This window comes from Microcaecilia unicolor, chromosome 2 (assembly GCF_901765095.1).
Source record: "Microcaecilia unicolor chromosome 2, aMicUni1.1, whole genome shotgun sequence".
Taxonomy (NCBI): domain Eukaryota; kingdom Metazoa; phylum Chordata; class Amphibia; order Gymnophiona; family Siphonopidae; genus Microcaecilia; species Microcaecilia unicolor.
The window spans coordinates 109,866,882-109,890,720 of NC_044032.1; the positions used below are offsets into that span (position 1 = coordinate 109,866,882).

At 44.7% G+C, this 23,839-nt stretch overlaps 1 protein-coding gene across 1 annotated transcript in view; it reads left to right on the forward strand.

Moving 5' to 3' along the window:
- Positions 1-23,839, forward strand: part of SREK1 (splicing regulatory glutamic acid and lysine rich protein 1) — a 252,902-nt gene that overhangs the window by 119,893 nt on the left and 109,170 nt on the right. Inside the window, 1 exon segment of the mRNA XM_030193208.1 lies at positions 2,450-2,580. Coding sequence (XP_030049068.1) covers positions 2,450-2,580 — 131 coding nt within the window.

The window sequence follows — 23,839 nt, forward strand, 5'->3', positions numbered from 1 at the left end:
AAAAAGAAAGGGGTTAGAGGATAAAAATGTTTGTTGTGGATCAACTAGGACAGCAGCAAACTAACAGAGGCTCAAAACAGGTGGCCAAAACTCAAGTCAAAAATTGAGTTTTTAAGGCATATTTAAATTTAGAAAAAGATTGCTCATCATGGAGAGCGGAGGAGATCATTCCATAACTTAAGAGAAAGAAAGAAATAAAAATGCCATATGCCTAGTGGATTCAGGATGTGCAAATCGAGGAGAAGGTAAAACCAAATGATGTGCATACAATGAATGAAGAGAACATGTAGAGGTATATGGAATATTCCAAGAAAAAAGATAAAAGGAATCCCCTAACTAATGGGCTTTTTGAGTCAAACAGATAATTTGAAAATGAATACAAAAATGAATGGGGAACCAGTGTAGTTTGAATCATAGGGGGAGGGGAGCAATGATATGCATAGCACAGAAGACAAATATACCACTATGTTCTTATGTATAAACCTAATTATACTTGTTTTCTGAAGACCTCAGCCAGGAGGAGTGATGGATCATACATTTATTCCATCAAACCTCTCTCCTATCGTCACAGAAGACAGGCAGCAGGGTCTGAGAACCTGGGGAACTGGATTCAATTCCCACTACAGCTCCTTGTGTCCTTGCACAAGTCACCTAACCCTCCATTGTCTCAGGTATAAAAAACTTAGATTGTGAGTCCACTAGGGACAGTAAAATACTTGCATATAATATATGTAAAGTGCTTTGATTATATCACAGAAAGGTGGTATATCAAACCCATCCCCCACCCCCCCACACGTATATTTAGCGTGACTAAGATCTTCTGGCCTCATGGAAGATGTTCACCAAAGGTTTATAGATGCCTCCTGCACAAGTAAGATTTTTTTTTTTTTTGTGGGGGGGGGGGGGGGGGGGGAGAAACATACAAAAAACAGCAATTTTTAAAAAATGTAGAATACCAAGTTAAAATCGTCCCAGAAAAACCTCTTTAATAACAATTCATGCTCTCTTTTTAGTGTTAACTTCGACTAGAAAGTTGGTTAACTACAATCCCTAGCATTATGCTCTATATGCTCAATTCTTTCCAAATAGGGTAATACTTGGAACATATTCTAGGTTTCTGTCAAAGGTGGTTTCAGCTTTTCACATCAACCAATCTGTTTTATTGCTAGTGTTGTAACCTAAGCCTCTTAATCTTCCAGGAAAAAGAGCTCTTCATACCCTGTATTGTAGAAGGGCACATGTCTTCTACTTGGAACAAAAGAATATCCCCAACTGGCTAGGGTAGCCATTTCAGAACAGTAGCCAGTTGATTAGAGGAATGTGTTCAGTATAGAAATAAGTAGTAGTAGTAGTTTTGCTACCTGCAAGCTGGCCTTTGGCCAAAAGGTAGTATAAAGGCCCAGCACATAAGAGCAGTAGCAATTTCAATGTCTCACTTAATAGCATCACTAAGATATATGCAAAGCAGTACCATAATCTTTTCTATACATTTTTACATCTCGCCATAGGAGCCAGCTCTGTGGGTGCTGTGAGTACTTGAGGAGCCCCAATTTTGAGCAAATCCCCTTTCTGTGTCCAAGGAGAGGTCATTTCTATTGAGTTAACCACCTCCAATCATTTTGAAAAGTTGGCTTCTGTGCATCTCACTATTGCCTGGACCATGTATTCAGAAGAAATGGGCAGTATTAAGAAATGTTTGTGCATAATTACTTCACCTCTTGAGCAAAAAAAACCAAACCCAAAACAGATTGGTTAGTACTACTAATTTTTATGGATTACATATTAAAAACATCTCCCTGCAAGGCAGCTCTCATTCTCCAAAAATATCTCATGTAATCCACAGCCAGTCCTTGACTGTGGGAAGATCCTGCTCATGTGGCTGTCTTATTTTGCTTGTTGAGGGAGAAAGCAAAGTTGCTTACCTGGAAAGGACTATCCCATAGATGACAGATTTATGTGCCTGATTTTATCTTGATCACCTTACCAAGAGTTGATCCTGAGTTAAAGCAAACTAAAGTGCTATTGCAGGGGAGGCAGCATACTGGAATGCATGCACAGAATCCTTTGAGCTAAATCTAAGTTCTATGAGAGCTGCTATATCTTGATGCTGTGGAATGACGTATCTCACTTGTATGTCCAATTTATCCTGCTGTCTGTGGAGAGCCACTGTTACAGCTAAGCAACTTTACTTTGTATCGTGCACATTTCCCACAGTTCAGTCACCCTGAGCGCAGAGTGTTTGCTCTTGTTTTCCTAGATACTGTTTGATAGAATTTGCAGAAGATCAGTTTACATAATTTAATATAACATTTTTAGTATATTTAAGTTCTGTTGCCATGAACTTTAGAAATTTTACATGTTATCATATTTCATTTAAATACTGGAATGTGATGCTTTCTCGTTTCTAGGTTTTGTAGATGATTTTTTTTGTATTGTTTTTGGAACTTAGGATAAATCATTCGAACAATGCAATAGTGAAACCACCAGAATTGACACCACAGGCAGCTGCCAAAGAACTGGAAGAAGTGATGAAGAGGGTCCGAGAAGCTCAGTCATTCATATCAGCAGCCATTGAACCTGGTTAGTATCCTGAGTTACTTGCTTGATATGAAGTTATTACCAGAATTTTTTCATTGATGCACATTGCCAGAAAACCACTGACAAGAAGGCTCTATTTCAATTTAAGAGCATCATTCATCCAGCATAGGAAACTTTTGTAGAGATCACTTAAGCTCAGCAGCCATTGAGCCTGCTTAGTATCCTGAGTTGCTTGATATGAAGTTGTTATCAGAATTTTTTCATTGATGCACATTGCCAGAAAACCACTGACAGGAAAGCTCTATTTCAGTTTAAGAGCATCATTCATCCAGCATAGGAAAATTTTGTAGAGATCACTTAAGTTCAGCAGCCATTGAGCCTGGTTAGTATCCTAAGTTACTTGCTTGATATGAAGTTGTTATCAGAATTTTTTCATTGATGCACATTGCCAGAAAACCACTGACAAGAAAGCTCTATTTCAATTTAAGAGAATCATTCATCCAGCATAGGAAATCTTTGTAGAGATCACTTAAGCACAGCTGGGTAATCTTCCTTCAGTTGATGCCAAAGTCATCCCTTTCTATGGTCCACCTGTGCCACTTCTTCCATTCTGTCCTGGGTTCTTGAAGCTTGGTGATTTGTAGGTCAGACTGTCAGACCAACAGCCTACATGGCTGCCACTGCTTCCTATTTATTGCCAGTTTTGCAAGTCTTACCATCCAGTGTGAAGGCCAGCCCAAACGGGTGCAGCCACTTGTGTCGTACATGTTCTGATCTCAATTTTCAGTGAGCTCTTTAAGTTTTTGTCTCTGTAGTGTGATAAGAGAGAAGACAACAAAGGCTTTGATCTTAAAACATAGAATCATGACCACAGGTAAAGGCCAGATGACCCATCCAGTCTGCTCTTCCTCGGTAACCATTAGCTTCTCCTTTTTCTAAGGGATCCCATGTGCCTATCCCACGCTTTCATAAATTCCAACTGTCCTCATCTCCATGACCTCCACCAGGAGGCCATTCCTTTTCTGTGAAATAGTATGTTCTCAGATTTCTCCTAAGCCTATTTCTTCTTAACTTCATCCTATCCCTCTCATTCCAAAGTTTTCCTTCATTTGAAAAAGACTTACCTCCTGTACATTAACACCACTGAGGTATTTAAATGTCTCTATCATATCCCTCTCTCCCGCCTCTCTTCTAGCTTATACATGTTGAGGTCCATAAGCCTGTCCCTATATGTTTTATGACAGACTGTTTACTAGTTTGGTAGCTGCCGTCTGGACAGACTCCATCCTGTTTATATCTTTCTGTAGGTGCGGTCTCCAGAATTGCATGCAGTACTCCAAATGTGGCCTCACCAGAGACTTATACAAGGGCACTATCGCTGCTACTACTACTACTACTATTTAGCATTTCTATAGCGCTACAAGGCGTACGCAGCGCTGCACAAACATAGAAGAAAGACAGTCCCTGCTCAAAGAGCTTACAATCTAATAGACAAAAAATAAATAAAGAAATCAAATCAATTAATGTGAACGGGAAGGAAGAGAGGAGGGTAGGTGGAGGCGAGTGGTTACAAGTGGTTACGAGTCAAAAGCAATGTCAAAGAGGTGGGCTTTCAGTCTAGATTTAAAGGTGGCCAAGGATGGGGCAAGACGTAGGGCTCAGGAAGTTTATTCCAGGCGTAGGGTGCAGCGAGACAGAAGGTGCGAAGTCTGGAGTTGGCAGTAGTGGAGAAGGGAACAGATAAGAAGGATTTATCCATGGAGCGGAGTGCACGGGAAGGGGTGTAGGGAAGGACGAGTGTGGAGAGATACTGGGGAGCAGCAGAGTGAGTACATTTATAGGTTAGTAGAAGAAGTTTGAACAGGATGCGAAAACGGATAGGGAGCCAGTGAAGGGTCTTGAGGAGAAGGGGTAGTATGAGTAAAGCGACCCTGGCGGAAGATGAGAAGGGCAGCAGAGTTTTGAACCGACTGGAGAGGGGAGAGGTGACTAAATGGGAGGCCAGCAAGAAGCAGATTGCAGTAGTCTAAATGAGAGGTGACAAGGGTGTGGATGAGGGTTTTGGTAGAGTGCTCTTTTCCTCTTACTTTTATGTAATTTTCTAACATCAAGGTTTGTCGCCTTTAAAATAGCTCCTTTCAGTTTCGCCCATTGCTTTTCTACTTCCTTCAGCAGTTCCCATGCAGCCAACTATTCCTTGAGAAATTCTCCCATTTCAGCATAGTTAGTTCTTTTGAAATATAGGACTTGAGTCTCGAATAAGCCCTCTCCCCCTTTGCCTTAATATTGTACCATAGCATTTGGTCTATCACTAGATGCCAGTTGATCTCCCACCTTAACATCAGAAACGGTGTCCTTGTTTGTAAGCACAAGGTCTAGAATAGCTCCTTCCTTGTCACTTGCAGCAGATGAATCCAGGAACTATCGGGTTAAGTCCGCCTACCAGCAGGTGGAGATAGAGATAAACTAAAGGCAGTGATGTCAGACGCCAGCTCCTTCCTCAGTTAGTATGTCTCTATTTCAGCAGGTGGTGGACGGCTTTTTCTTTAGCTCCTGGGCCGGTGGCCAGTTTGAGCCAGGGGTGGCGGACTGGTGGTGTCCTCTTTGGCAGCATACGCAGTTGCTGGGTCCTTCTGCACCTCAAATTCCCTGTGAACAGGCTTTTGCTGTTCCTTTCCTTCCCTGTTTATTTCTGCCTCCTCACTAAAAAAAAGAAAAAGAGACCCATAGAATTTGTTTATAAGAGAAACAAGCACAGGGAAGTGTGTTTTTGCTGAGAGCAGGTTTGTGTTACTGCTGTCCGAGTCCTGTTTTCTGTTGCCTGCTTGTCTGAGCCTGCCTCTAAGTGGAGTCGGAGAGTTTTTTTCTTCGGCTCAGCAGTCAGTTCCCGCTCTTTCGCGGTCTGGAGTAAGTCCTGCTGGGTTCCTGTTCAGGGGCGGCGATGGCGGTGGAGGCGGTAAAACGCTGTACTTCCCCTTTCCTACTGATAGGTAATTTTTAATATGCTGGACATTGATTGAGGCATCCTTGCTGCATAGTTGACTAGAAGCAAAGGAATCTTGGACTCTTTACAGGAAGAATTGTTTTAGCAGTGGGTGACGGAACCAACGCGAGGTGGAGCTATTCTAGACGTCGTGCTTACAAATGAGGACATTGTTTCTGATGTTATGGTGGGAGTTCTTTTGGCATTTAGTGGTCACCAAATGGTATGGTTCAATATTAAGACAAAGGGGGAGAGGGCTTATTGAAGATTGAAGGTCCTAGATTTCAAAAAGAACTAACTTTGCCGAGATGGGGGAATTTCCCAATGCTTCCCAGTGCAGTATTCCCAACAATTGGGCTTTGGATGGCACCTGCTTCTTGAGCCTATAACTATAGAATATCCTGGGTAAACTTAGCCTAGGTGTTCTAGAGGCTGGTGAGCTCTCTTGAGATACATCTGGAGCACTGCTGTCCTCTGTTCTTCTAGAATGGCTTTTACAGTCTTTTGTACCACAACCTCATTTTCTGCCATGCTTTGTGCACTGTGCTCCAGATTCTCCTTCCTGTTCTTCCAGTAGAACCAGTCAGACATGTGCTATCACATGGAAGTCAGATGTACGTTCTCCATAAGGAGAGATGGAATACAGAAGTACCAAAGCTAGCTGAAAATAATACTGCCACCTCTTCAAGTTCTTCATAGATAACAGGCTGAGAAGGCCTCAATCACCAGTTTTAGTATGTAAATAGCAGGAATAATGAAAAATACTGTATTCTTGATTCTTTACACATAGGCAGCATGGCAGAACTGCAGGGTCACATGTCCAGAACGCTTGGCAGTAGAATCTGTTGATTTTTGTTCTGGCATCATAGACACCTAAAAGATTGGTCAGACTGGAGCCCTAGAAAGGGGACATAACAATCTTACCTGTTCAGTATGAGCAAATAGGCTAAAAATCCTGTTGCCATATATTCTAAACCATAAATTAAACTTAATAAGTGGAGTTCAAGATGGTGACAGGATGATCAGATACCAAACTGAACTCCATGTGAACTTGCGCTATGGATAAGCAGAAGGGAAAACTTGACCCTTATCCATCTGGAAGCAGCTCCTCATTGGTACTAGCACGAGTTCAAGCTTCTGTTGTGCACTAATTGGTTGTGGTGCTGGTAGATACTTCATCTTCAGTTTGGGGCTGGGGCATGAAGGAGGAGATTCTGCCCATAGCGGATGTGACGCCTTGCTGAGGCTTGAATATTGCAAGATCCTTCCTAGGCCCTGGAATAGGGCCAGCACCGTAGAGACAGCAGAGGGCTGCTAATATGGAAGATGCTGCAGCAGTATGTTTGTGCGGGTTCTCTTTGGCATTGAATGTGTGATGTCTGTTGAAACAGCAACTGCAGAGCAAGAAGGGAAATCTGTTGTCTGGAGGGTAAATAAGGCAGAAGAGGTAACATTAGGAGAAATGCGGAAAGCAATTGGAGATCTGGAACCATAGATATTGACAAAGTTGGACATGATTGTGGAAGACCCAGATTCACTTTCAAGTTCGTATCAAGCAGTTTGGTAATCACCTTGGTGAACAGCAGATCAAACGGGAGAATATGGAGAAGCTGGGTGAGTTATAATCTTGTCAAGTGGAATTGATTAAATATAGAAAAAAATGTAGTTAGTTAAAGACAATATAGCCTATCCAGTCTGTCCATCCATGCTATCTACTCTCCCTATCCTCCCTTAGAGATCCTGTGTACATGTCCCAAGCTCTCTTGAATTCAGATAACTGTTTTTGTCTCCACCACTTCCACCAGGAGGCCGTTCCACAAATTCACCACCTTTTTCATGAAGAAGTATTTCCTCAGCTTACTTCTGAGTCTGTCCCTTTTCACCTTCAGCCTATGTCCCCTTGTTCCAGAGCTTCCTTTCAATTGAAAGAGATGCGCTTCCAGTACATTTGTGCCGCATAGGTATTTAAATGTCTCTATCATATCTCCCCTCTCCTGTCTTTTCTTCCAAAGTATACATATTGAGATCTTTAAGTCTGTCCCTGTACCCTTAATGAAGAAAGACCACTGACCAGTTTATTAGCTACCCTCTAGACCAACTCCATCTTGTTTATATCTTTTTGAAGATGCCGTTTCCAGAATTATACACAATTTTCTAAATGAGGTCTCACCAGTGGTATGCTGGTAAATATTTAACAGCCTTTCTCTAAAAAAAAAAAAAATTGCAACCATATATATGTATGTAACTGTATTATACATTTTATTGGTACAAAGGATGTGTAGGCAGCAATCAATTTACAAATAATATTAAAACATACAATATTCTTTACTGTAAATTCTATATGGCCAATTGATTTTCTCTGACTGCTTTGGTTGGTTTTTGCTGCACTTTTGTAATTGTAGCCAACCTATGTTTGCTATTAATCCAAGATTTAACAAATGGAGTTGATCCCAATCTGCTAACTCTTTTCCCAATAAAATTGACATTAATCTGACATATGATTTACTGTCAGACTGTTTCTCAGCCTACATACCTACTGGGAAACTGGAACGAGCTGGACTGTTATAAATTCCTACACAGACACTACATTCTATCAGAAACCTTCACCTCAGTCACACATGCAGAGCATGGACAGATCCTCACTGATACAGAATAAAGGGCCACAGAAAACATGCAGACAAAAGCCGGAGACCCCCAAGAAAGCCAGATTCTGTAAGCAGTGAAAATACTGATAAAAGTAACAGAAATGCATTTTCTTCCATACTCTGCTAAATACAAGATTAGAGAAGATGTACATTTCCAAAAAAATCAAACATCCATTAACAGCATATCCCCCTCTCCTCACTATTCCCTTCTAGCTATGTGTTGCATTTTCCCCTTTTCCCTTCCTCCCCCACTTTTCCTTTCATGTACAGCATGTTCCCCTCTACTCTCCCTTCCCTTCCATGTGCATCTTGTCCCATTCTCTCCCTCCCAGCCCTGACTTACTGATACCCAAAAGCTTACACCCCAACACAAATAACAAAAATGCTGCTATACAGATTCAGCCACACACATCCTGATACCATGCTCTATCCTCAACCACACAACCCCTTGCATCCCTGCCCAATACAGGCACACAAATTCTGTTACCTCAAAATGGAACAACTCCTATTACACCAACCGAGATGTTCCTTTTTGGGGTGACAGAAACCATAACACACACAAGTACACATTAATCTCCCTCATCTTTTCCCCACACAATCCGACAAAACCTGACACTTCAACATAAATGCACAAACCCTGGCACTTTTTCTCAACACGGGCACCTTGTCTTTTAAAGGCGGCTAAATATACATATATTACATGTGATCAATAAAACAGTTGTCAAGAGTCTTTAACCACTAGCCCTTCAAACACCTAAAACTTCAACATAGGCATTTTCTTTTTACGGTAGTGCAATCCTTGTCTCACAGATCACAATATATACATCAAAAGAAATAGGAGACAGTGAGAGCAGGAAACAGGTATTTGTGGGAGGCAAGTCAGAAGGGAAATCTTGCACAGATCCCCAATCCTATCTGGGGCAAACTTTCCCTGCACATCTCTCTTGCACCAAGCAAGAGGGAGCCCCACCTATCTTGCTACTTTCTCATATTGGAAGGAGCCATACAGATTTCTGGGGCCATAATTTCTGGAGACGGGCTCGCATCATTGATCACTCCCCCACCCTCCCCTCCAGGATATCCATTAGAAATGTTCCCTAATCTGCATGGCCTCCACCGGGCAGCAGTATCCGAGGCACCGGAGGGTCTGTTCAACCTCTGCCCAGGCAGGGAGTGAATGCAAAGCCCTGAACCAGCAGCCCAGCTGGATCTGTAAAGACCACTGCCCTTTCTGCAGTCTGGTCGGACTCCCTGCTGCTCTTCTCCCACAGGCTGCCTCCTTTTGCATCAGCTGCTTGCCCTCCCATCCTGGGCTTGATTCAGGGCTGTAAAACCAGGCAAACAAAGAGGAGACACTCCCATGCACCTAAGAGTACCACTGCACACACAAAACCCGTGGGGGGTGGGGACGACTCGGTGCTGACTTTTCTTTCTATCCCAGTCTGACTCTCTCTTCTTAACCTCTCACTTTCTCTCTTCTCCCTTCCTTCCCTTCTGTGCTTTCTCCGAGTGTGAAACTACAGATGGGGGTAGGACACATCAGGCTCCCTCCAGCAGCTTCAAATCATTCCTTCTGCTGGGTCCTTCCCACGCACAACAGAAGTTGCAACAGAGGGACGGACCCAGGGCTGGCCGGAGAGAGCCGGTTGCAGTCACTGCTGACAGAGCCAGATCCTAATTTTAACAACTGGCTCGCAAAATTTTGGAAAAGATAATGCAGCTGACTACAGCACATCAGTGGGTCTCACCAGAGTCTTACACGGGTATCATCACTTCCTTTTTCCTACTGGCCATTCCTCTCCCTATGCACCCAAGCATCCTTCTAACTTTCACTGTTGCCTTTTCTGCCTGTTTGGCCAGTTTAAGATCATCACATATGACCTGTTTCTTGCACTAAAGTTTGTTCACTCCCTAAACTGTACTGTTCTCTCGGGTTTTTGCAACCCCAAATGCATTATGTTGCATTTTTTAGCATTAAATCTAAGCTGCCAAATTCCATACAGCCTTTCAGCAATATCGCTTATAAAAAGAACCGGGCCAAGAACCGAACCTTTTGGCACACTTTTTCCGCAGAATGAGATACATTTACCACTACTCTTTCCTTCCACTCGACCAGTTCCTAAGCCAGTCAATCACTTTAGGGCCCATACCTAGGGCACTCAGTTTATTTATTTATTAGTCGTCTGTGCAGAACCATATCAAAAACTTTGCTAAAATCTAAATTCATCACGTCTAGCACTCTCCCTCAATCCAACTCTGGTCACCCGGTCGAAAAAATTGATCAGATTTGTCTGACCAGACCTGCCTCTAGTGAAACCATGTTGCCTCTGGTCCTGTAATCCGTTGGATTCCAAGAACTTGACTATTTTCTGTTTTAAAATTATTTCCATTAATTTACTTACCACAGAAGTCAGACTTAGCCTGTAGTTCTTAACCTCTTCCTTCCGTTTTGTGGAGAGGGACCACATCTGCCCTTTAGTCCTCTGGAACCACTCCCAACTCTTAAGAAGCATTGAAAAGGTCAACAAAGCACACACCCACAGAAGGTGATCTCTCCACATGAGAATACAAGACAAACGAACAACCAGTGAATCCAATAAAAATCCTCTCACAATGCGTGTCTTCCTGAACAAGGTCTTTATTCAAATCTACAAAAACGACCCGTCACGTGACGTGTTTCGGCCATCAAGGCCTGCGTCAGGGGTCTAGTAGTATTTGGTGCAAGATTGCCTTGTTAATCAGATGAATATCAGCACATAAACTGCTAACAGAGATGTCTTACTATCGTTGACAATGAACCACAATTCCCCTCCTCACTTCTGCATCTCTGTTAGCAGTTTATGTGCTGATATTGATCTGATTAACAAGGCAATCTTGCACCAAATACTACTAGACCCCTGACGGCCGAAACACGTCACGTGTCGGGTCATTTCTGTAGATTTGAATAAAGACCTTGTTCAGGAAGACACTCATTGTGAGAGGTTTTTTATTGGATCCACTGGTGGTTCGTTTGCATTGAAAAGGTCAACCAGCTGAGCCACTAGAACTTTCCTAAGTTTCTTCAGCACCCGTCCAGCCCCATCACTTTATCCACTTTTAATTTAGCCAGCTCCTCATGAACACAGCCTTCTGAAAATAGTTCAGGCACTACCACTCCTCCATTCCTATTTATGTTTGTTTTCTGCTATCCTTCTGGCCCTTCAGCTGTGAACATAGAGCAGAAATATTTGTTAAGCTGTGCCACCTGCCCTTTATCAACTTCTGCATATTCCTTCCCTTCACCTTCGAGTCTCATAATGCCATTTTAGCACTTCCTTCTATCGCTAACATATCTAAAATAAAATGTCTTGTCCCTCTATTTTACTGTATTGGCTATGTTTTCTTCCAATTGCATATTTGCTTTACTGGCTATTCTACCAGCTTCTCTTAGCTTTTCCAGATGTTGTCGCCTGTCTTCCTTTTTCTGCGATCTGTTGTAGTTTATAAAGGCTATTCTCTGTTTCCTTACCTTTTCAGCTACTACTTTTGAGAACCAAAGTGGTCTCCTTTTCCTCTTACTTTTATTTATTTTCCTTACAAAAAGGTTTGTTGCCCTTACAATAGATTCTTTCAGTTTTCCCACTTCTTTACAACTTTTTCAGAATGTTCCCATCCAGACAATTCCTTGAGGTAATCCCTCATCTGAACTAAGTTAGATTTTTGGAGGCTAGAACCTTCACTTTTGAATGAACTCTCGCCACACCTATCTTAAAATTAAACCACACCATCTGGTGATCACTGGATGCCAGATGATCACCTGTTATAACATCAGAAACACTCTCCTCATTAGTAATCATTAAGTCCAGTATGGCCCCATTCTGTGTGTGTGCTATTACCAACTGCTAGATTAGTTTCCTCTATAGAGAATCCAGAATCTCCCTTCCTCTAAAAGATCCTGCAATAGGGATACCCCAATCAACATCTGGCATATTAAAATCACCTATTAGTTGTACTTCTCCTTTCACAGCTGTATTATGAATGTCTTCAGCTAAATCGCTTCTGCTTGTGTACTTCTGACCCTCTCTTTTATTACCTTCAATTACATTTCTGTTTATTTCTTCTGTCTGTGAAGGCCTGTATATCAGACCAATGTATATCATACAATTGCTATTCCCTCTTTTCAGATTGACCCACGGTGCCTCTTCCTTATCCTGTAGGTCCTGCAATTATGTGAATTTAATATTATCTTTAATATATAATGCCAATGCCACTCCCTCTCCTTTTCATCCTACCTTGTCTTTCCTGAACTGATTATAGCCCAGTATATCTATATCCTAGTCATGGTTCTTTGTAAATCATATCTTCATGATTGCCACTAAATCCAAATCAGCCTCTTCCATCACAGCCTAAAGATCTAAATCTTTATTTCCCATACTTGGGGCATTAGTATATACTGCTTTCCAGATGACGTCCCATTTATGTAGAGGTATTTAATGCTTCACTTACCCAGGGGCTTTGATCACCCCTTCCCTCTCCCAATTCTAGTTTAAAGCTCTCTTCAGTAGCTTAGTCAGTCTGCTGCTGAAAACACTTCTTCCCTTCTTTGCTAGATAGACACCATCTCTGCTCAGCAGCCCTTAGAAAAGCATCCCATGGTCCAAATGCTCTTAATGACACCACCTGTGCAGCCACATATTCATCTCCAGGATGTGAGCTTCTCTGCCTTGGTCTTTAACCTCAACAGAGCGAATCGATGAGAACACCACCTGTGTACCTGTCTGCTTCACCCTCTTTCCCAGAGCCATGAAGTCACTTTTGATATGTTCAGAGGGGTATCTATCGTTTGTGTCAACATGGAAGAGCAGCATTGATAATAGTCATTAGGCTTAATGATACTTGGCAAGCTCTCTGTAGCATCTTGAGTTTTGGCACCTAGCAGATAGCACACCTCCTGGGACATCATGTCTTGCCTGCAGAAATTGGAAAGTATTGATAACTTTAATTGATGATTGAATCTGAGATTTATTAATTTTCTAAAGCTGCCTATGATATCTGCAATGAATATGATAAAGAACTATTTTGGGCAGTTTCTCTAGATACATAAGGATTCTTTGCCACTGTCGTGTCCCTCACCATCGTGGCGCCGCTCCCGCGGAGGTCGTCCTCCGTGGCGGTGGCGCGGAGTCCCAGCCCGGTCGCCTTGCATCATTGGGCGGCTAATCCGGCCACGGCTCCCGATCGCCGGGCATTCCCCTGCATCGGCAGAGTCAGGCAAGATGGCGCCGGCATTCACTAGCAGGCTTCACTTCCGGATGTGGCGCTCGGGGATCTGGACACGCCTATGGTCCTGGATTGGCTGGAGGCAGCGGGGCTCCACCTCCGTCCGCCGGCGAAACTATCCTGTGGTCGCCCTACTGATGATGATCCCTTCAGTTCCCGCGTCTCCGCATCTCCACCAGCTGCTGTTCAGTTCCTTAATGAAGAGGGCTACTTAAGAGGCAGCGTTCCTCGTTATCCTCGCATCGGCTTCTACTCACAGAGGACTCGTGCTTCTGTGTGTGGTATCTTAACTTCGTTCTTGTCTGACCTGACCTGATCTGACTTCTGCTGGTTCCTGACAACGCTCTGTTCGCTGCCTGCCCTGACTTCTGCTGGTTCCTGACCATCCTCTGCTCGCTGCCAGCCCAGACTTCTGTTGGTTCCTGACAACGCTCTGTTCGCTGCCTGCCCTGACTTCTGCTGGTTCCTGACCATCCTCTGCTCGCTGCCTGCCCTGACTTCTGCTGGTTCCTGACCATCCTCTGCTCGCTGCCAGCCCAGACTTCTGTTGGTTCTTGACAACGCTCTGTTCGCTGCCTGCCCTGACTTCTGCTGGTTCCAGACATCCTCTGCTCGCTGCCAGCCCAGACTTCTGTTGGTTCCTGACAACGCTGTGCTCGCTGCCTGCCCTGATTCCTGTTGGTTCCAGTCTTCTCGCTGTCTGAGGCCCGGCCTCCAGGACTCTCTGTCATTTGCGGCCAGTCCGCCAACCCCTGTGGTTTCGGAAGTCCTGTTGGCAGCCAGCACCTGGGGGCTCAACCCCCGGGGAACGGCGGTCGCCGCAGGTGAAGACTTGGGGTTGTTCGGCTGTCCCTTGGAGGGCTGGTGTCTACCGTCACTTCATCCCTCCAGCTGGACCTAAGGGCTCACGAAATCTCCACACAAGACAGCCACCTTTAACAAGAGCTTTTTATATTGCTACTGAGACAGTTGGGAGCCTTGGAGACAGAAGGGATGATATGGCTAGTTTGAACAAGATGGGCCTTTTGGAAGGTTCACAGTCAGTATTATCTGAAGCCATTTTGATTGTGACTTTTGCCCTTGAGCCTGATACAAATTGGCTTCCTCTTTTTTATTTTCATTGTAAACAGCAGTTTTTTTTGTGGAATTAATATAATTGTATTTTTTGATGTATTTAGGGCCACACAGAATAGACAAGCCTTTTTTTGGTTCAACGTGCTCAGGTGTTTGCCCTAGGAGCAACATATTTCCTTGTAAATGTAAGATGAAATATCAAGGCAATACTTATGTTTTATTTAGTGATTACATTTGCAAAATATTTTGAATGCTAGAATGCTCCTTGCTCTATCTTTTCCTATAGGCATAGTATAATAAGATACCTCACATTGTATATAGAAATGGCTTTTCTCCTATCTCCTTTTGTATTTTCCTTTAAGGGAGGCTATTATCTTCTGCTAGCTCTCCTTTATTTCTTTTGAACTCCCATTTATTGAGGTCTCAGGTGAATTATTGCTGTTTTTTGTCTTATAGTTCAAGTATTTGATATACTGCAAATATTATAAAAAAATCTAAGCAGTTAACGTAATAAAATAAGGAAACGATAAAGGCTAAAATATATAAAACTGATAAACTAGGCACAAAAAGTAAAGGAAGATGCAATTTAACAAACAGGAAAAGCAGTGGATGGGAAAAACAAAGGGGAAAGGGGACAACAAATATCAGTGGATGAGCTGCAAAGGAAGAGAGCGACAAGCAGGAAGCATGAACAGATGAACAATAAACTTAAATAGATATGGGAAAAGCAAGAGAAAAGTAATATGTCTTTAAGATTTAAATTTAGCAAAAGAGGTTTCCTTCCTGAGATAAAAGGGCAATCAAGAGATCATATCTAATGAGTAAGGATGAGAATCTTGAAGGGAATCCTGTAAGGAACTGGAAGCCAGTACTCAGTCATAAGAAGTGCAGTAGCACGATCTCATTTCTTTGTATTATACAGAAGCTTAACAGCAATGTTCTGAACTAATTAGTCTATGTAGTTGTGATTTTGGCAGACCAATTAGAGTTACAGTATTCCAATTTAGATAAGACCAAGGCATGCAAAAGGATATGTAAAGAGGAGGGTTCTAAGAATGAATAGAACGTATCTGCCTAAAGGTAAAGAAGCATGAGGAAACCACCTTATAAATGTGGACGTGAAAAGACAGAGTTGTAACAGAAAGTAACACCAAGAATTTTAGTAATTGGTGGTATGGGTAATAGGGGATGAACTTGAAGAGAACTTTGCAACAGATCTGGAAGGATTCAAATGCAATTTATTTTCAAAAAGCCAGTCAGCAACTAAGGGCCAGATGCACTAAACTTAACGAGCCATTAACGAGCAAGTAGTAAACCGTGGCATTCACTAAAGACTTTTTTCCGACGACAGTAGCAGCTAACGAAAACGGAATGCAGATGAGCAAATTGTGTAGAATCCGTATTGTAATGAGATGCACTAACCTTTTCCGATTGCCTTAACGTTGGAAAATCTAACGAGAGGTCTGTACCTCTCGTTGGGGCTGCGCGGAATTGAAAAACTGCAACAAAAGTAACAAAAAAAAAAAACCTAGCGCTCTGCTTTAAAAAAAAAACGTCCATTTTGGCCGTCATTCCCCCCCTCCCCCCCCCCCCAAAGATGCCGCGCTGCTCACCCCCTCCGATGTGGCTCGATCCAGAGGACAGTGCAGTTGAGGACGCCCATCCAAAAAAAAACGTCCATTTTGGCCATCATTCCCCCTCGCGCTGTGATTGGCTCAGAGACTTCCTGGTCTCTCAGCTGAGTGAAGCACTGCCAAAAAAGATGTTTTTATTATTGCGGGGTGGGGGGAATGACGGCCAAAATGGACTGTTTTTTTGGATGGGCATCCTCAACTGCACTGTTCTCTGGATCTAGCTGCATCGGAGGGGGTGAGCAGCACGGCGTCTTCGGGCAGCACAGGGAGGCTTATTTGGTATGTGCAGAGCAGCCAGCTTAACGCTTGGCTGCTCTGCGCATGCTCGACTGGCCGATTGGCCGACTGTTTAATGATGGAATAGAGAATGCAAGTCAGCTCATTTGTATTCCCTTTCCTTAATGCATGCCCGTTCTTTACCGATTTGCTAAGGGAATTGGTAAGGGAAGGGCTCTAACGATTGTTTAGTGCATCCGGCCCTAAGTCAGGTTTCTCGGAAACAGAACTAATACTAGAAGAAGGCGAATCAAGAGGTAAAAGAAGCTGAATATCGTCTGCATAAATGAAAAATGTGAACCCAAGTGATTGAAGGAGAGTCAAAGGAGCTGGAAAAATGTCAAAATGGGTCCAAGAACAGAACCTGTTGAACACCAGAGTGCAAGGGTTGAGAAGAGGAAGAACCTGAATGGTGAACCACAAAGGAGCGACCAGTGCCATAAGAATGAAACCAGTGAAGATCAATATCTGAATTGGCCATTGTTGTAACCAGGATACTGGGCTAGATAGACCACCGGTCTGACCCAGTATGATTATTCTTATGTTCTTGTATAGTTGTGTTTTGTCATTTTAATAAGTTGGGATAATATCTGAAACTTTTTCAGTTAACTTGTTGAATGTATGCATAGTACTAATACAGATCAATGTGCTGCCCAAAGTAAAAATACCAGTGGGGTAAGTACCAATTTTCATTAAGAACACAGATTTACCTTTTAACATGCATTAAACAGCAAAATTATGCTTTATTTTACTGTAATACATGTTAGTGTAAGCCATCGTGGGCTAAAGCATGCAAAGCACATCACTGTTATGCAAGTTGCATATCGCTGCGTGCGTTCCTGGAAAAATAATTCCAACTTTAAGCTGTTTTAACTCCAAGCCTAATTGTTTAGGTTTTGTTGAGTACCTGGGGTTGAGGGCTCTTCGTGAACAAGTGCAAACCTGGTGGTGCCAGGTCCCTCCTTTTCTCCCCCCTCCCGCTGGCTCCGTTTAAAAAAAAAAAAAAAAAGATTTTTAAAAACGTTCAAAAAGGACGTCCATTTGCAGCTGCTCACTGGAACAAGTCGTCGCTGCTCGGAGCAAGAAGCAGGTAATTTTTACCTTTTACTAGCGGGCAGGGGGTTCCCCGAACGGTCTCCAAGTGGTGATGGCCTCGGATGGCAAGGGCGCGAAAAGACGCTCCCTGGAACGCGTTCGCGCGCCTAGCGGGGAAGCGGGGGGCTCGAAGGTAGAGTCGCCTTTTTTGGGCGCCCTTTCGGAGCTGGGAGAGTTCCAGGAAGCCCGTCGGTGCTTCCTTCAAACGGAACTTCTCCCCCAAGCAGCATTCCTTTCGCAGGGACCGCCGTCCCGGAGGTTCGTCCTCCGGCCCGCCCCCAGGGACCTGGTCCATGGCCCAGTGCAGATAGGAGGAAGGTTGTCCTCGTTTCTGGGTGAGTGGACCAGGGTAACTTCAGACGCTTGGGTTCTGGAAGTCATCAGAGATGGCTACAAGCTAGAGTTCTGCCGACCCATAAGGGACGGGTTTGTAAACTCTCCTTGCAAGTCCCAGGTCAAAGCAGCTGCCGTGCAGCAGACTTTGAACAACCTGATCCGCCTGGGCGTGGTGGTCCCGGTGCCAGTAAATCAGCTTGGCAAGGAGCGCTACTCCATTTACTTTGTGGTGCCAAAGAAAGAAGGTTCTGCTCGGCCTATTCTCGACTTCAAGGGAGTCAATCGGGCCTTGAAAGTTCGGCACTTCCGGATGGAGACCCTCCGCTCCGTAATAGCTGCGGTGAAAAAGGGAGAATTCCTGGCCTCCCTGGACATCAAGGAAGCTTACCTACATATTCCCATCTGGCCGCCTCATCAACGCTTTCTGCGCTTTGCAGTATTGGGCCGACACTTCCAGTTCAGAGCCCTCCCGTTCGGTTGGCTATGGCTCCACGGACCTTCTCCAAAGTAATGGTGGTCATCGCGGCCTAGCTCCGCAAGGAGGGAGTGCAAGTCCATCCCTATCTGGACGACTGGCTGATCCGAGCCCCTTCCTATGCAGAGTGCGGGAGAGCTACAGACAAGGTCATTGCTCTTCTGAGCTCCCTGGGATGGGTCATCAACTGGGAGAAAAGCCAGCGGCGTCCGACTCAGTCCCTGGAGTATCTGGGAGTTCGATTCGACACCCAAGTGGGCAGAATGTTCCTGCCGGACAACCGGAGCATCAAGCTTCGGACCCAGGTGGATCAGTTCCTAGCCACCTCTACTCTTCGAGCTTGGGACTATGTGCAGCTGTTGGGCTCCATGACGGCCACGATGGAGGTAGTGCCCTGGGCCAGGGCTCATATGAGACCACTACAGCACTCTCTTCTGCGGCGGTGGACTCCAGTCTCGGCGGATTACGCTGTACGCCTTCCTTTGGATCCAGTGGTGCGAAAGGCGCTGAGCTGGTGGCTGAGGCCAGGCAAGCTGTCTGCAGGAATGCCTCTTATGATCCCGGAGTGGGTTGTTGTCACGACGGACGCCTGCTTGACGGGCTGGGGAGCCCACTGCCTGGGACGGACAGCGCAGGGGGCTCTGGTCTCCTGCAGAGACTAAATGGTCCATCAACCTCCTGGAACTCTGAGCCATTCGGTTGGTGCTTCTAGAGTTTCTCCCAGTACTGGTACTGAGGCCTGTGCGGGTCCTGTCGGACAATGCCACGGCTGTGGCCTATGTCAATCGCCAGGGAGGTACCAGGAGCGCCCCTCTAGCCAAGGAGACCATGAGGCTATGCCTGTGGGCGGAAGCGAATCTGGAACAGCTGTCGGCGGCCCACATTGCCGGAGTCATGAATGTCAAGGCGGACTTTCTCAGTCACCATACCTTGGACCCCGGAGAGTGGCAACTGTCTGCTTGGGCGTTCTTGGACATCACAAAACGCTGGGAACAGCCGAGCCTGGATCTGATGGCGTCCTCGGCCAATTACCAAGTGCCGCATTTTTTCAGCAGAGGACGGGACCCTCGATCTCTGGGAGTCGATGCTCTTCTCCAGCAGTGGCCGGCACAGGAGCTTCTCTACATGTTTCCGCCCTGGCCCATGATGGGCAGGGTGCTAGGCCGGGTGGCAAAGCATCTTGGCCGGGTGATCCTGGTGGGTCCGGACTGGCCCAGACGTCCCTGGTATGCGGACTTAGTCAGACTCTCAGTGGATGGCCCTCTGCTGCTGCCAGCGGAGCGGGGCCTCTTACATCAGGGTCCCGTGGTGATGGAGGATCCCTCCCCCTTTGGTCTTACGGCCTGGCTCTTAGTGGCTGAGGAAGAAGGGCTTCTCAGACAAGGTCATCGCCACTATGCTGAGAGCGAGGAAGCGCTCTACTTCTACCACTTATGCCAGGGTTTGGCGTACCTTTGCGTCGTGGTGCGAGGCAGGCTCTGTATCGCCCTTCACTGCTCCAATATCTTCAGGGTTGGCATTCCTGCAAGAGGGGCTGGAGAAAGGCCTGTCGCTCAGTTCGCTGAAAGTCCAGGTGGCGGCTCTAGCTTGCTTCAGGAGTCGTCTGAAGGGGGCTTCCCTGGCTTCACAGCCAGATGTGGTGCGCTTTCTCAAAGGAGTTAATCACCTGCGCCCTCCTCTGCACTTGATAGTGCCTACATGGAATCTCAATCTGGTGCTACGGACCTTGCAGAAGCCGCCCTTTGAGCCCTTGCCAAGGGCATCGCTGAAGGATCTGACGTTGAAAGCGGTCTTCCTGGTGGCTATCACATCAGCCAGAAGAGTTTCCGAGCTCCAGGCACTCTCGTGTAGAGAGCCGTTCCTGCGATTCACTGATGCAGGAGTATCGATTCGCCCAGGGCCTTCCTTCCTGCCCAAGATTTTCTCGATTCCATGTGAATCAGCAGCTTTACCTACCTCCTTTCGTAGGGAGGATTACCCAGAGGAGTACCCTGCGCTCAAATACCTGGATGTTAGACGGGTCATCATCAGATACTTGGAAGTGACCAATGATTTCCGGAAGTTGGATCACCTGTTCATGCTGTTCGCAGGCCCTCGTAAGGGTCTGCAGGCATCTAAGCCTACGGTGGCACGTTGGGTCAAGGAGACGATCGCGGCAGCTTATGTGGCGGCAGGGAAGATTCCGCCTATTCAGCTGAAGGCACACTCTACTAGAGCACAAGCAGCCTCGATGGCGGAGTCCAGATCTGTCACCTTGGAAGAGATTTGCAGAGCGGCTACTTTGGTCGTCGGCTCATACCTTCTCACAACATTACCGCTTGGATGTGGCTGCTCGGGCCGAGGCCCAGTTTGGGGCTTCAGTGTTGCGTTCAGGGATTTCCATGTCCCGCCCTGGGTGAGTACTGCTTCGGTACATCCCACCAGTCTATGGATTGATCGGCTTGATAATAGGGAAGGTAAAATTATGTATCATACCTGATAATTTTCTTTCCCTTAATCATAGCCGATTAGTCCATAGCCCTTCCCAGATATCTGTATTGTTTGTTTTCTGGTTATATTCCAGGTTCAAGTTCAGTCTTCATTTCCTGTTCACGAGGACTTCGTGTTCAAGTTCCTCCAAGTGAAGTCTCTTCAAGTTGGGACGATTTTGTGTTAGTGAGCTACTGCTTCCTCTCCCCCCGTTTCGGCGGTGGCTGGATTGATAACTAAATTATGCCGGCGCTCCCTCCCGCTTCGTGCGGCTGTAGGGTAGCTTTGTATCCCTCCCGGTTCGGCAATGTTAGGGTAAGCCAGCTCCTCCCGCGGTTGCGGTAGCAGGAGAAGCCAGTTCCCCCCGCGTTGGCGGGTGTGGTTTTCCGCCCACCGCCCCGGCGCTGGAATATTTCCCCTCCCTCGCTTCGGCGGTGGTGAGCTGGGCAGAGTGTCCCTTTGTGGGTGTAATTCTCTAAGTGCTGAATCCTGCGGATGGAGCTTTGATATCGACATACTGGGGAATTTCCGGCAGCACATGACCACATAAAGGGAGGCAAAAGATTGCTCTCTATCTCCACCTGCTGGTAGGTGGACACAACCCACCAGTCTATGGATTGATAGGCTATGATTAAGGGAAAGAAAATTATCAGGTATGATACATAATTTTACCATCGCGTTCGTGGAAAAATAATTCCAACTTTAAGCTGTTGGTGTTTATCTTTCCTGTGAGTATCAGGCCACTAACATATGTCCAATTTTAACTACCATTTGAAGAATAATACTGCTGAAAGTCATTGAAACCAGGTGCTGGTTAACCTTTCTAACTACTGGAAGCAGACTGAATAGTTAGTGAGGACTGCCATGCATAAATATGCTGCTCTTCCCGGGTGTCATTTTTAAAGAGACAAAAACTGTAACATCTGCACATCCCAAGAGATACTTTTTAAAACCCATAGTCCAAGCTCCTTTTACCCCCCCCCCCCCCCCCCCCCCCCAGGCTGCCTCAGCCAATTTCTCATGGTCTAGTGGGACAGGGCATCTCCAGGTTCAAAATGATAACTCTTGACCCCTAGAAGTAGTCTTGTGGTAATCCTGCTGTGGGTCAAGCTGTCATAAAATGTGGTACTTTACTACAGCTTAGTAACTAGCCCCTTAAATTTTGTTGTATGATTTTTAATGACTAGACTTTTCTCTCCTGTCTTGCTATTTCTAATTCATGCAGGAAGGAAAATTGAAGCACTTATTTTCTTTAACAATTTTCTGGAAGATTGTGTCAGCATGTGCATTTTAGCAAATGCTGAGGCCCATTTTATAAGGGGCTTCATGGAAAATGGGATATCTAAGTTGGTACATTTTATTCCAGTATAATATAGAAGGCTCTGCTGAACACAGAGCCTTTCTTAAAATACCTGTAAGGCCACGCAGGTGTGTGTATATTTTGCTGGCGTGTACATCTGAAGCAACCATTTTACAAAACTGCATGTGCAGAAAACTTTATTTAATTTAAAAGAGCTATTCTTACCTTTCATCCAGAAGGGTGTACAAGGTAGATTACAGGAACATAAAGCAATATACAGTACATAAAATATATGAACAAAATAGCCACATAACCAGTACATAAAATCAATACGTATAAAATATAATACAGCCTTTAGAGGATGACCCTGCAAGTAATTAGTGAATTAACCAAAGAACCAGAATTTCAAAAAACAGCAGCATTTGAGTTTTCTTACATATAAGTGCCGTTGAATACTTCACAATGTACATGTGTGTGTGCTACATCTAAAAAATGGGGGGGGGGGGGGGGCTACATTTGCAAAAGAAGTTATTAAGGAGTTGAACAAAATAACATTTCCTTCAGCATTTTTGAGGTGGTGGTAGACACCAGAGGTTGCCCCTTGAATCACTAGAGGTGACCCCAGATACTAAGGATTAGGTAGCTGGCACTTACACATGCCTCAAATCAGGTGCAAAAAGTGGGATGGAATTTGTATACTTGTATCCCATTGTAAAATGGTAAATACATGCATACATTTTCAGCCTATTCAAAATATGCCTCCTTTAAAATCCTCTGTCCAGGCCATCTACACAGACAAATGTAATTAGTTTCTTTGACCCAGTGACTAGAGATTTGGTTTGAGAGAAGGTACTAGATGTGGTTTATTTAGATTTTTAGCAAAGCCTTTAATATGGTTTTACATAGACCTAAATAAATTGACTGCCTTTGATATGGGCTCTAAAGTGACTGACTGGCTTAGGAATTGGTTGAGTGGAAATCAACAGAGGATACTGTTAAATGGAGCTCACTCTGAGGAATTGGATGTTAACCAGTGGTGTGCCGCAAAGTTTGATTATTGGTCTGCTTGTTCTTAACATTTTTGTAAGCAATATTTCCAAAGTGTTATCTGGTAAGGTTTTCCTCTTTGTGTATGATACCAAAATCTGCAATAGGGTAAGTAACCCTGAAGGTATAGATAATGAGGAGGAACCTAGCAAAGCTTGATTAATGGTCCAGAATTTTGAGCTAAGGTTTAATGCTAAAAAAATGTAGGATCATGCGTTTGGGCTACAAAAACCCAAAGGAGTGGGACAGTTTAGAGGGCAGAACTTGGGGGTGATTGTATATGATGATCTTAAGGTGGTCAAACAGGTATGAAAGGTGATAGCAAAAACCAGAAGGATGCTTAGGTACATAGGGAGAGGAATGACCAGCAGTGAAATGGAGAGGTGATAATGCCTCTGTATAAGTCTCTGGTGAAACCTCATTTAGAGTACTGTGTACAGTTCTGGAGACCACACCTTCAGAAGATATAAGCAGGGTGGAGTTGATCCAGAGAGTAGGTACTAAAGTGGTCAGTGATCATCATAAAGCGTATGAGGACAGACTTAAAGATCTCAATATGTACACTTTGGAAGAAAGGTGGAAGAGGGTAGATACAATAGAGATGTTTAAATACTTTGTGAAAAATGCACAGGAGGCAAGTCTCTCAGTTGAAAGGAAGCAGTGGAATGAGGGCATAGGATGAAGGTGAAAGGAGAGAGACTTGGAAGG